General features: G+C 39.8%; 1 protein-coding gene across 6 annotated transcripts in view; it reads right to left on the reverse strand.

The window, feature by feature from the left end:
* The window catches only part of diaph2 (diaphanous-related formin 2), a 348,568-nt gene that overhangs the window by 231,419 nt on the left and 103,025 nt on the right, over positions 1-14,124 (reverse strand). For all 6 annotated transcript variants that reach the window (XM_088292735.1, XM_088292734.1, XM_088292736.1 and 3 more), the window contains 4 exons: positions 13,628-13,764; positions 9,331-9,439; positions 4,416-4,526; positions 2,996-3,108 (listed from right to left, as the gene is read on the reverse strand). In XM_088292735.1, coding sequence (XP_088148861.1) covers positions 2,996-3,108; positions 4,416-4,526; positions 9,331-9,439; positions 13,628-13,764 — 470 coding nt within the window. The remainder of the gene's footprint in view (positions 1-2,995; positions 3,109-4,415; positions 4,527-9,330; positions 9,440-13,627; positions 13,765-14,124) is intronic.

Consider the following 14,124-nt stretch of genomic DNA (forward strand, 5'->3'; position numbering starts at 1 on the left):
GTCTTAGAAATGTGAAAACAGACAACAAGATGAAAATCTGCCATCTCAATATGAATTCCACCACTTAAAATATTTACAAGAGGCAAGTGATGAGTTGACATTTTCCCTTTTCATGAAATGTAGCGGCACGTATTCTTGCATCCGCGTCAGGAAAAGCTAAATATCTTTTAAAATGGCAATTTATGTTGTAACGACAACAACTATTAACAAGTTATTGGAAATGTAGCCGTGTAACCCTCAAACAATCGAAATATGAGCCAAATGAAGTGTCAAGTCTGCGTGACCTATGCATGTAGCTTTTGAGACAGGAACTTAAAAATGGCCACACATTAAAAAGGAAATGAGACGTTAAGCTTGTCAAATTGATGTCGATCCAGGCGATTAACTGAGGCACGGCGTTTATTAGAGCAGAGGCCACCATTTTAGGAACAGGAATGTGTCTAATGCAGATGATTTTTTTTTTTCTGTAAATGGACACTCACGTTCACTAAAAACTGCAAATAGCATTGTGACACTGGTCAACACATTGTTAAAATATTTTTTTAATCAGAGATAAAAGTAAACGTCACTACTTATTTTGGGGGATTTTCTGTTGTGTTTGTATTCTCTAGCACATCAGGTTTTCATCATAAAACATACGGAATATAGTAATAATTAAGAAGCAAAGGGTTAGGTTCAGCCAAAGTATAAATTGTGCAAGCTTGTATAAAACAAAAATGAAAATATCACGAAAACCTGAAAAAGTAAAGATTTCTTTTTTTTTTTATTTACTTTTTCAACCAGCATCCTAAATATGTTCCAGAACACAAATCTATGATGAAAATTTGCCGTTGACCAGTCTTTAAAGGTAATTAAATAATTAATGGTCAATAACGTGTGTTGCGGGAACTAGAGGAGTTAGTTTACTATAATTATTTGTCAAACGTCATCACCATCTTAGGGCACATGACCATTTATGGAAAAATCAATACTGAGTTTCAATACTTGCACCAATTGTGTTTGAGCTGGTATTTGCCACTTTTTTTAAGCGAATCATAATAATACATATCAAGGTTGTTGAGAGGCAGACATGGGAATAAAGGATCCTTGCAAGTACTGTCTATATTTCCTAACTTGTATTAGCTGAACATGAGGCCTGGGAGAATTACCAGTCCTGTGAGATTCAATTATGGCCTCGCTTGTGCAACATTGGAGAGGACATAAGAAGGAGCTCAAAGACTGGGAAAGTATCCAAGTAGCTCTATCTATCACTAAGCTGCAGACATAGACCCAATGTGGAATGCCAATCCATTCACTGACCCCTCTTCTCGCTGGCCAAATAATGAATAAACATGAGTGGCAGTGGCAGTGGGATGTAGGCCAGTCAGTGGTTGGGTCAATCAATCACCATTCCGCTACTTAATATTTATGAGCATCCTGCAGTCACCTCCTTGGCACCGGGACCCGAGCCGGACACAGACGGGAACGGCTTGTGCGGGTCAATAATCATGGAAAAACAACAGGCACGCTCAGGTAAGAAGGAGTACCACCGGTGTGGTGTTATTGTGTAGGCAGAGGGGCTGCCGAGGCATTTAGAGTGATACCCTGAAGCGCCCGATCAATACGCCACATTGTCCTTGGAAACAAACATTGGGCCATCTCATTTGTGAACCCGCTCAAGCACATCATTAATCCAAGTGGGCTTTCCCCCCCCCCCTCTCACACACACACGCACACACACACGTTTCACCTGAGTGTGTCAACATAAAGTGTCACTCACTGCAGCGCTTTGTGTCAGTGGGACAAGTGTGGGATTTGATGGGATTTGAAAAAAAAAGGCTGCGGACATCTGCATAACAATGTCAGGTGTCTGGAATGTCGCCTCCCAGTCCCACTCATTCATATATAGCCCCAGAGAAGATTGGTGAATTATTAAACAGCTTGCTGAGGAAGTTTCTGACTCTGGATTGAATTAGTGCCAATTTATTAACTTCCAAGCGGGTTCCAGTGGGGGAAAGGAGGAGGACAGCTACAAACAAAGAGAAGCATCTTCAATATTTTGGAGTGGCAAAATGTCCTACAGTAATTTGAACTACGGCTAGAATGTAATTTCATTTTAATGATGTTGTTACTGGAAGTCGTAGTAGTAATAGTAGTAGTAGCAGTATTAATAGTAGCGCTGTGCTGCGGTGTTGTTATAGTTAGTAGTAGTCAAATAGTAGCAGTAGTGTGTGCTGTGAAATTTTGGTTAGCTGTAACAGCGGTGGTAGTTTTGTTGTTGAAAGAAAAAAAATAGTAACATAGTCGTTAAGGGAAGCACTGTAGTACATTGTTGTTGCGTGTGATAGTTGCATCATTTTGTTAAGCCTGTATCCCATCGAGGGGGGGGGGCAAATGTTTGTGAGAGTTCATAAAGGTAGAGAATGCTCGTAGAAGTAGCATATTCTTTGGACTAGTCATTAAAAAGAACATAGTTGTTGTTTGATGTTGTTTGTAATGGTAGTAGTAGCAGCACTAATAGTTGTTGTTATTAAGTAGTAAAGAAACAAAAAGTTACTTGAATTGTTGTTAGGACTTGGACAAATTTGTTGCTGTTGCTTTTAGTAGTGTTGTTTTTTTGTAGTATGATGTTAGTCGTAGTAATTGTTGGTCATCTCAGAAGTGGTAGCATTGTTGTATTTAGCACGTGAATTCAACAACTATGAGTTGAGTCACGAGTCACCCCGCACAGAAAAACAAATATACGGAGATGTAGAGAAATGAAAAAGTAATGTGAGGAGGTGGAAGGTGAAGAACACGCGAATATTTGCCCAACCGGCACTGGCAGACGTGAGGGAGCTTAATATTGTGGACAAGATCCTCAAATCCCTCTCTAATGAAGCACATCGCGAGGGAACTTTAGTCAATCAAAGTCATCATGTTGACTCATGGCTTGCTGCTACATCAGCACAAGTGGTCATCCATATAATTCTCACAGTGGGACCAAAAGGACAGGATTGGAAGGGGGAAAGGATATTCCATCTCGGCCCGAATGTCATCCAGGCGATGGGAGAGTTCGATGGAGTCCTCCTCCTTGTTCTCATTGAACACTTTCAGCTGAATGTCCAGCTCTTCCGTTTCTTTGAGCTCCTGGAATGAGTTGGATGAATAGTTAGTGCTTTCGATTTTTAATTTTGTCCAAAAAATGATGACTGTTAGATGGATGGATTGACGATTTTAATGAACCCTCTGGGCTCTATGCCAGCAGCCATTTGTGTCCATCTCACTTCCCTTTTTTAATGTACACGTTAGAATTTGTGTTCATTTGATTTTGATTTGTTCAAGTTGATTTCCTTTGTCAATTTGTTACTTCATCATTTGTCATCTGTTGGATGAGAGGGAAATGTTATTTTATAACCTGTGCTTTGCACAAACACACCGGAATTCAAGCGGTTAAAAATATTAATAGTAAATGGATATTTTATACTAATGACTGAACTGATGATACTTAAAAACTTGAGAGTAATTGATTGACTAGGTTCGTACTTGGACAAAAAATAAATTAAAAAATGGACACGAGCGGAAACAATCGTGCAATTGAAGACACGAGCGATAAGGTAAAAGTAATGTTAATAAACACTGAGTCCAGGCTGGATGCCACCTCAGTCAGTAAGTGATCCCAGTTCCCCATGATAGACCTTTTAGAAAACGAAGGCCATCGGTAGTGGTGACGTAAAAAATATTACTAGTTCTAATGCAATGGCCTCTGCAGAGAACTTAGCAAAACACTTCACAAAAAACGCTAACACTGAGAATAGTACAAATGCTTTAACACCTGTTCCATTCACGGGACACAGTGGGAGCTCTCGCTTAAAATGCCAGCAGTGGCGCTGAAAGCAAGAGACATGGCCAAATGAAGCCTAATTTCTGCAGGTGTCGACCATCCGGCGTCATGTTTTAAGGCCCATCTGTCTGAAGCAACGCGGGTTCAGAAGAAGGGGGCATGACGGCTTATGGAGACACAGCAGAGGGAATAATAAACGCACTCACGACTAGAAGAACACACAAGTTCTTTTTGGATTTGTTTAATTAATTATGTATTTATTTTTAGTTTTGACCTTTCTTCAGAAATTTGGTGGAAATTAGTTATAGTTGTTAGCAGTGACAGAGCTAAATGATGTTGATAATTGATAACTGACATTTCCAAGTCAGACTAACACAACAGGGTAACAGAAGAGAAGGAACGAAGCAGTGGGTTTTGAATCTTGAAAAGGAATATATCTATCTATCTATCTATATATATATATATATATATATATATATGAGTAAATTGTTTGACGTCAACACCACATATAAAATCATGGGGGCTTCTTCACAAGTCCAAAATGACACATTGGATTTTAATGTATGCGAAATAATGCAAAGCAATGCTGCCATATGACATTTTGATAACTCACAGGCAGGATCTTTTTGAGGCCACATCTTAGGAACTCATTTCTCAGATGTATCCGGAAGTCCAAGTCATCCGGAGAGGTAACCAGCGCGTTGATGAGCTGCATGCAAGCAACCTGGGGAGTGTGCAAATACAAAACACACGGACAGATTCTAACAAAATGACGGGAAAAAAAATCATGTTATTCTGGTATAGTTCTTGGTTTGTGACGGATTTCAGGGGGTTCAAACTGCTCATGTTATGTTTCTGTTTTAGAACTACTATCAATGCCACTGGTAAAAGAAAAGAAGCAGTCGATAGAAAGTGAAAGGAGGAGAACACAAAAGAAGGTGAAAAGTCTGCAGCCTGGATGTGCATTATTAATGGATTTATTGGAAAGGAAAAAGTCCGCATGTGTTGGGTGTATGCCGGGGTTACTTGGAAATCGCTGATCAATTCTAATGAGCAGTGAGGTGTTTTAAGGGAGAAGACCACGGATGAGGCGGTTTTCCTTGGACAGCCAATCGATAGTGTGCTGAAGAATTCCCATGGATGCTGCTCGCTGTCTTTGGAAAACCTTGACCTGAACTATTGGCTTGGATGCGCTGCTAAGAAGTCAAAACAAATGATTACCCTTAGCTGATGATATCGTCCATTCGAACCACATCATTCGGCAGTCACTCTCTGAAGGATTTCAAAAGACCTCATTTTACTTTGTTGGGTAGATTCTGTTGTTGGGTAGATAAATAAGATTGCCCAGCTCACATTGCACACGACCCCTTTGGGCATGTTGTCATGAGACAGACATTCCAATCACAGATGTCAGAAGTGACTGCGTTGAATGAATATGGAAGCAGGTTCAGTGTTGACGGACAAACGTAAATGAAGCAATAAATAGTTGGAACGACGCAGTGTGTTGATTAGCAATGTTATATTTGAGTAGTTATCTATTTATTTTTTCATACTAGTGCGTTTTTACTGAGGTGGTACGGGGGGGGACTGGTTAGCACGATGGCTTTACAGTGCAAAAGTGCAGGATTCCATTCGTGCTCTGGGAAAAAAAAAATATATATAAAAAAAAAAAAAAAAAAAAATATATATATATATATATATATATATATATATATATATATACACACACACACACACACACAACGTCTTTTATATTTGGGTAACCCTATTTAAGTTAAGAATTCAGCAGTGTTGACTATAAGCCACCATAAATAAAATAAAATAAACGGCTTACAATTTGCATGCAGAAATTTGACGCTTTACCGAATCCACCAGTGAGAGCACATAAAAGAACCTCAAGCCCAAAACCTTCTCGGAGTTCATGTGAGTGAAAAAAGCAAGTCGCAAAGCTCATGAAAAATTCTGTTTCTTCACTCGCATACGCATCAAGCCTCAAACATAGCTCAGCCGTATGCAGTGCCGTGCAGTTGGGGTGGTTTGAAGAGGAAAATATGCAGTTTACAGATGGAGAACTATAACACTGACTTTCAAAACACTGCTACAGTGTTGCCTTTGTGGTTTTTAAAGAAAACATTGTTGGCGTCTACCACACTAGATTGAATAACCAAATCTTTCGTGGTTCTCTTTGATCACGTTATTGGGTTTCATGATCTATTACTAGAATGGGTTAAGATCTGCTATTTCCAGGCGACGTCCAGTCCAAATTTGAATTGACAGCTGCATGTATTGCTGAGTGACGATATCTGGCTTTCTTAGCACTTTTCACTACTTAGCCTTTCTCCTGGGATTCTGGTCTGTTGGAGAACAAGGGGGGACTCGGCTGGTCAAAAGGCCCTTCGGTGAAGCTGAACACTGATCTTTTACGCGTGACACAACGGCCACCACGAGCAATGTGGAGCTTCTCAGTGTGCTGTAATTCTTCATCCTTTGTGTACTTGGAATGAAGAATGTCAGACCTTTCATTAAGACATGTGGGAACTGTTTCATTTTCAACTATAAATAATGTGAACAATCTTTTTGTCATAAACGTTTAAATGCAAAAGACCAGCTTCATCCATCCATCCATCCTCTCTCTCTCTCTCTCTTTATCTCTCTCTCTCTCTCTCTCCCCCTCTCCCTCTCCCCCCATTTCATGAGTAATTTACGACTAAAGATAATCAGAAATCTGGAGTGAGTAGATTCCTTTCCTTTGCTGTTTATTTTTCCCTTCTTTCTACTGGAGTACACTTGTGAAAACATGAAGAAGAGCGCTCTTTTGTTGCCCTTTCAAACCAAGGCCTTCTGAGACATTGAGGGGGGGGGGATATAAAGGAAATGTTTGTAAAATGCTAGCAAAGTAGGAGAAAAAATGAGCTGGTGAAGATGTTTGTTAAAAAAAAAAAAAAAAAAAAAAAAGAAAGGACCTTGGGGGGAAAAAAATTGGGAACTCAAGGAAGTCAGCGTTTTTAATTAAAGCAGCAGTGGCGATGAAGTTCTAGGCGTCATATTTAATATTGCCCAGCAATCACATCTCATCGTGTGCCAGAGGAGCTGTCGGCTTGACAAGAGGACGTGAAGACGTCATCGCTGTCATTTTCGTTAGTGCTCTTAAAAATGGTCTCCATGACAAAATCAAACTTGAGAGGCTGAAACGACATGGTGCCCGCTTCCTAGTGCCTTGAAAAAATGCCACAAAAATCCTACGTAGAGGATCTACACCGTGCTATTCGTTGGTCCTGATCACTGATGACATCAATTTGTATATATGAATATACATAACACAATAACAATTCAAGGAGGGTCTTCCTGCCTGAAAGTTAATTTAAACATCTTATATATATATATATATATATATATATATATATATATATATACAGTTCTGTTAACTTTCTAATTAAATTATCCAAATCAAATGTATCCTTTGAAATTAATATCTGCCCCAGTTTCCTCTCAACAAAGCAACACAGCTTAATTTTGTCATATAACTGGCATTATGATGTCTTCTGACACTCCCCAGAGGAGGCGTACTGTGCACTTTGAAAACTGCTGCGCTTTCTCATATGAAGAGGAGCTTGACTTCCGAAGAATTTCCAAATTAATTTTGATGTAAAAAAATGTGTTAAATAAAATAAATCCCTATACAACTTTGCATTGTGGGAGACTTCATATAATGTCAAATCAGTGTCATACAAATTTGTATTTCTTTGGCAGCATTATTTGTAAAATACATAAATGGCACGATTAATGATGATTTTCTTCCCCTAAAACATTAGCCCAATTCTGAGGTAGTATTATACACGGGTGTTAATGAAACAAACAAAAAAAACAAGTCACTTTGTATAGACAGTCACCAATGCCTCGACAGTACCGAGGCACCTCAGCAACAATAGTTGATGCCAACGTGGTGGGAAGGCAAACTTCAAACAATACCTTCCAACAACAAGATATACGGATATTAATGCCCAGGTAATCTTTTATTTTGAAATGTTCTGCAGTTGCGTGTCGTGCCATGACTTGTTTTTGAGATCCTAAGGCATTGCCAAGAAAAACTATTCCTACTTTCTTCCGACTTTAACGACACAACGGTGTGACGGAGTGGCTCCGTCAAGTGCAGCGAGGACGCTTCCATCAACGTAAATCAGCGCACACACGTACCACAAACCTGTTTTCCCACATGTCCCGCTCCCCATCCGCCAATTCCGTCTGTCTGCATTTATATTATTGGTCATGTATCACGGTAGTCTTGGGTGCACACTGCCCAACCATCTTCCACATGTGGTTGAATGATTTTATTTTTTCTTTAATTGTTAATATTATTAATTTATTATATATATATATATATATATATATATATATATATATATATATATATATATATATAAAAGGCACCCATCAGCCGTCTCTTGGGCAGAAAAGCGCACCCATTTTGCATGTAAGGATGCTAGCTAAAAAAAAAAAATGCTTAATTGCACTAAAACTGAGTTATATGGCGCCTGTGGCCAGCGTTGAGGAGAGGATGAGAGCTCTTAGGTTACTTCTCAAGGGCAGTTTATTACACGTAAATGACTCTGCACACTTTGATTCTGACAGCCTGACACAGTTGCCGTTCCTGCTGATGACTTTTGAACAAACCAGTCTTTGTCTAACGTTCTGTTTTAGCCGGTGAAATCGCTAAATGTCACACCACTTTGTGAACCTTGCAATACCTATCTTGGCATGCTCATTAGGTGGGTAACCCCACAACAGCAGCACTCAACAATAAAATCAAAAACGCCATCATATGCTATCTGTTTCTACAGCCTGTTATAAATAAACAAATAACATGTTAGTTTAACCCAGTTTAATCACGTGCAACGGATGTATATGTTCAAATAAAGTAGATCCAAAAGATCATCAAAATCAACCATCATGTTTTATTTTAAAGTGTGTAGTGAGACTCTTATGAAAGCATTAAAAATATGTACTTTCACAAATGTGGCCAGATCATAATAATGGCTATCAGGGTACCATATTATACAGTGTCACAGAGTAATGGGTGGGGAGGCGTATTCTCTACAGGTGTGTATTATACACAGGATTTCACTAATAACACATTTTTTTACATTTATTCAGATACTACTCAACTGATTATTAAATATATTAACGTGTGAAGATCACTACATGTGTTTACTTCCATTAAATGATCAAAATCAAGTGTATTTTCTCTCAGTTGAGGTTTACCAAATTTTGATAAAAATCTATGATAAAAATCGGATGAAGTGTGTCAAGCACAAACAAAGAAAATTACAATGGAAAAACAGTGCAGTGACCAAAATAATGGATTCATGATACAACTGTAATCTGATCAGGTCAGATTTTGAAAAAGATATTATTTGGGAATAAACTATAGTCGTGGTTTAAAATAAGACGATACAAATGGGGGAAAAGTGTATCCAGCGGCAGTTTGTCAAAAGCAGTGTGTGTGTGTGTTTGTATATAGGAATCCTAACCTGAAGCTGTTGGGCATCGTGGTTCTCCAGTCCTTCCACAATTGGAGCGAATCTCTCTTTATTATTCTGCTCCGCAGCAATTGTCATGGCGGCCAGAATCTTATCCAGGCTGAAGAAGAGACCACAAGAGACGGATGGCTGGGTGTTAACAATCACTTTTATCACCTCACTGACAGGGCATTGACTCACAATTTTCAGGCATATTTTGAGTTGACCACCGTTTTAGTTCAAAGCAACCTTTGCGCTCACACGTATTGTTTGAAACTAGTTGTGCAGAATCTCAATTTGTACTTATCATACTTTGTCCACATTCAAGTATAATGCAGGCAAATACGCGTATGCTTGAGTTGACTTGTTAGAGTGTGTGATTTAGAGGATTTCTGAGCAGAGAAAAGGTACAACCCATTGCAGTTGACCAGCAGACTAATGTGCAAATATACTTCATTAGAATGTAAGCAAATTAGAGCTCAAGGCAGCTTGTCCAAACAGAAAGGCGCCCATTTTCGCCGTGAAACAAAAACACACTAATGGGAGTAAATTAACTGACTTTTATAGTCATGCTTGTATTTTTAAAACTAACCCAAAGCAGCTGCTTTCTCAGCAAGGGTGATAACATGTTTGACCGATAGTTACAAGTTTTGGGTAAAAGTGACAAAGTCATGAACAGAGGTTAGGGACTCACAAGCAGGCATTCAGCAAAGCTTTGAAGTCACTTGAAAGGATGCTTCAAAACAGGCCAGATAGATCTGCTTAAGTTGTCGCGGTCTCTCTCGATGCTGTCAGCTAAACGCGCGCCGCCGTCACGCCATTGGCTGGCAGCCGGGAGACAACTCAACTCGCGTTGCTGTCACTTGCTACAAGGTAACTAGCATCATGCCAACGAGACCCCCCATAGGGAACCCAACATATTCCCTGCGTGGTACTTAACATTTACACTTTATTTCCATTTAAGTATAGCGAACATTATCTGCAGTTGTGTCACAGAAATAAGTCGGAATCCACGTAATATGGTCCATGGTAATGAAAAGTTTAACTTTCGACTAGAGTGCCAATGGAAAAAAGACAAAACAAAATGATTCAACTTTTGCACATTAATTCGCATCATGCAGACTACAGTTGTTCTTTGATGCTGGATCGAAAGTCCCAAACAAATCAGGGACACTGTCATTCAGCTACTCTTCGCAACGATTGAGCTGCGAGACATCAGTGTGAAAAGCGTGAACGTATGCAGCTTGTCTAAAAGCTTAAAGCCTCTTTGGAGGGTCAGACATGCGTGGCGCGACGCTGAACTGAATTTGCAGGTTTGGCGTTGCATATAAACTGACGCTGGGGATGTCATTGCTATTCTGGTTGAGCTCTGCGGGAAACAAAAAAAATATATATATATTCTAAATGCAATTGAAAAGATACGAGTCCGTGGCGAACGACAGTGAGTAGATCAACACTGTAAAGGCAGCCGACTGCATCGCTTGCCCAAGTGAAGCAGCCCACTCCAATGCATCGTGAGCCGATCTGCAAAAATTGCGGGGTGGGCACTCAGTGGGAGACCACTGAGGTAGCTGCAGATATTATGGAGTTTTTTTTTTACATTATCCTTCCAGTTTATTGTCCCAGGAACACCGCCGAGCATGTAAACACAGCAGGTATGGAGCACATCTTCCTCATATTCTTTTGTCAAATGAAACAATTTTGAAATGGAGTTGTGCTCATTCCTCATTGACAGGAATTTCCACTGACGCGTCAAGCGGTTTTATTTATGTATTTGTTTAATAAAAACTGAAAGGCCACATATTTTACAACTGAGGGATTTCACACGACATGATTTGATCAAACCAACGGAAGGCAACAGCAAACCCTTGTGAGAGCAACCGTTTACAGTGTCAACAAACAAGGAAGATAAACAGTGTGCCGTTGCTGTTGTTTGCACAGCGATCTGAGCTGAGAAAACCATTAAAATGAAAAAGAGGTTCGGGTCAAGTCGCGGAGGAGAGGACGTTGACAATGTGGAATCAATGTACTGCAGAGGTCACTGAGTCAGTTGTTTATTGGCGCTATTTCCTCTTTTTCTCCCGCTCTTGGATATGGATCAGTGCAGTTCACCTGATTGCCACCTGAAGTGTGTCAAAAAATGACATTCTATCCATTTTGTTCATGCAACTTGGGTGCAAGCCATATCAATCTGCATTGTTCCAAATGAACTCGCCGCTACGTTGGTTATGGTGCGAGAATCATCACGAGATCATCAGATGGATCAGGTGCGGCCATTGTTATCTGCCTCTCGTGCTGACAAGTCAGTGAAGCCAAAAAGGTTGTGCTTACAAACCTTTTTTACTGGGAGCACTCTTGAGACCAATAAGTGACTCACATGTGAGGGGAAGCCATTTTGGTGATTCATAAAAAGGAACCAATGTCAAGGGGAAATGTCAAAGCAATCAAATGATTCAGACAAAAAGACAACAATTGGACTGAACGCATCCTTGATTTGACAGTTGTGACGCAACAACATGGCAAACGTGTCAGAAGTACGAAAAACATCAATTGTTGTTGTAGAACTTCAAGCAGTTTTCAAGAGGGGAAACATAACTTTTTTTTTTTTAACCCTTAGATGCATGAGTGAGTGGACCCTACACTCTTCCCACAAGTGGGTCAAAAATGACCCATATTAGAATCAATGTGTTTCTATTCCATTTTGGTGACAAATAATCATGTGTATAATAACTACTATTATATTTAGGACCACACAAAAATGATCTCATGTTTGAAATATTAATATTTTTTACTTTTTAACATCTTTGAAAAAGAAAATTACCCAGCCAACCTATACAAAAATATGCTGTCCGTGTTTGTCTGCAAGTGTGTGCACGTGCGTGTGTGTGTAGGCGTGTGTCTGTTTGTGTGTGTGTATGTTTGTGTGTAAACTGTCCAGTCATTGATCATTCCTCCCTCTTTTGCCTTCTTGTCTAATCATTGTATGGAGTTCAGACAAACGACCCATTTACGGATGTGATCATTGCACATTTTCACATATTACATTTAACTTTGCGATCTTTGTTACTTGGGCAGATCTGACACCCTTTTCTCTTTGGATGGCCCTGGCTGCTTCTATTTTGTGGCTGGGTTGTGGATTTTGTCACCGCGCACTTTTCCATCTCTACAAAAATCGGGGTTTGTAGTTTGATGCAGCCTTCCAGTCAACTCTTGTGTGGTGTGACAAGCTCCTTTGACAGCTTTTTGAGGAAGAGATTTCATTGAGTTCATTGATGATGCCGCTCTTAAAATCTGGGTGCTGAACTGTGAAAACAGTGTCGGCATTCAGGGTGGCGATGGAAATTATGTTGTACCACAGCACCATGGGTCACCTCTGTGTTTGTTTGGCGCTTGCAGTTGTAATTGCCAACAATCTGGCCAATGGCGTCGACACCTCCTTTCGTCTTGCTGTAAAATGTAATCACTTCTGTTTTTTTTCTTTCTGCTATTTTCATCCACTACCTTGCCGTGGTGCATCTTGCTCTGGAGCACAACAGCTTTTATTTTCTTTCTGACATAGCTGACCATTGTCTGTCATTGAATTCAAACTCTGTTTGGAATGTCCATGGACTTGGAAGGCTTCATCAGCTCTTGCTGTGTAAAATAATCTTCCTGAGGGGTGGCACTTCTGATATCGTCTGTGTAGTTCACAATTAATTTATTGCTGCCAGCCAAAGTTGATAAGAATCAAAGGCTCCCATTGGATTTCATAGAAAATGCATGCGGGTCATTTTTGACCCACTTATGGAAGTTTGGGGTAGTAATACAAAAACTGTAATTTCTTAAAATGTATAAAAGGTAAGTTAAAAATGTGAATGGCATTATGTCAAAAACATGTTTTTTGAGGAATACCTGGAGTATGAAACGACCCAAAAATTTCAGTGCGAAGAAAACTACGTCACCGGGTCATTTTTGACCCACTCATGCATCTAAGTGTTAAAGGAGGAAACTCTTTTGGGTCTCAAGGTTTGCGTTCAGCCATGTTATGTAGAGGGTATTTATGCAAATAGAGATGAGTGTGGTTCAAGGAAAAACAGAATCTCCACTTCAGAGGCATTGCGTTTAGTGTCAGAGTCCACTGTGCTGTCAAACTCCAGAATGTTACGTCTAGAAGAGAAAGACAGATAAAAACCGAGATGTTCGTTTGAATGTGTCTTTCCTCTGGGCCTTGTTATGTTGAACTAACCCTTTCCACAGCGTGTGAAATGATGAGAAACATCTTGTTATCGATTACTTGAGACGGGACGGGCGATCAGGTGTTCGTCCTTACATGTTTTCCTCGCCGATGATACAGAAGGCCGACAGGATCTTGACAGTCTCGGTCATCATGCCGGTCTGTTTGGGGTCGATGGATCGGGCCAGTAACAACAGGCTGCGCTCATCTCCCAGGATTCTTTGCAGCCCATACTGTCAAATGGTGAAAGCAAGGAGATGGATGAAGGGAAAAATAATTCCGGTGGGTGCAAATTAAGCAGAGCTTTCAAAGATGTCAAATTTTACTCGAACAAAGCTTCAAGTATGTATGTCCAACTTTAATAAACTGTATTCCTTCAAATAACAACCAGGGAAATGAGGTAGAGCATTTATTTCTATCAAAGTTTTGTCTTCATTAGAGTAAAACTAGAGTCTATACGACTGGAGGCTTGAGAAAACTAATAACCTAACTAACACTGAGGAAAAAATGAAGATGATGATGAATGCATTCAATTGAGGACAGAACTACAGGGACAATCACTTTTCTGTAACCTTTTTAGTCTTCTCACCACT

This window comes from Idiotropiscis lumnitzeri, chromosome 4 (assembly GCF_059441095.1).
Source record: "Idiotropiscis lumnitzeri isolate Australia: NSW breed Sydney's pygmy pipehorse chromosome 4, RoL_Ilum_1.0, whole genome shotgun sequence".
NCBI lineage: Eukaryota > Metazoa > Chordata > Actinopteri > Syngnathiformes > Syngnathidae > Idiotropiscis > Idiotropiscis lumnitzeri.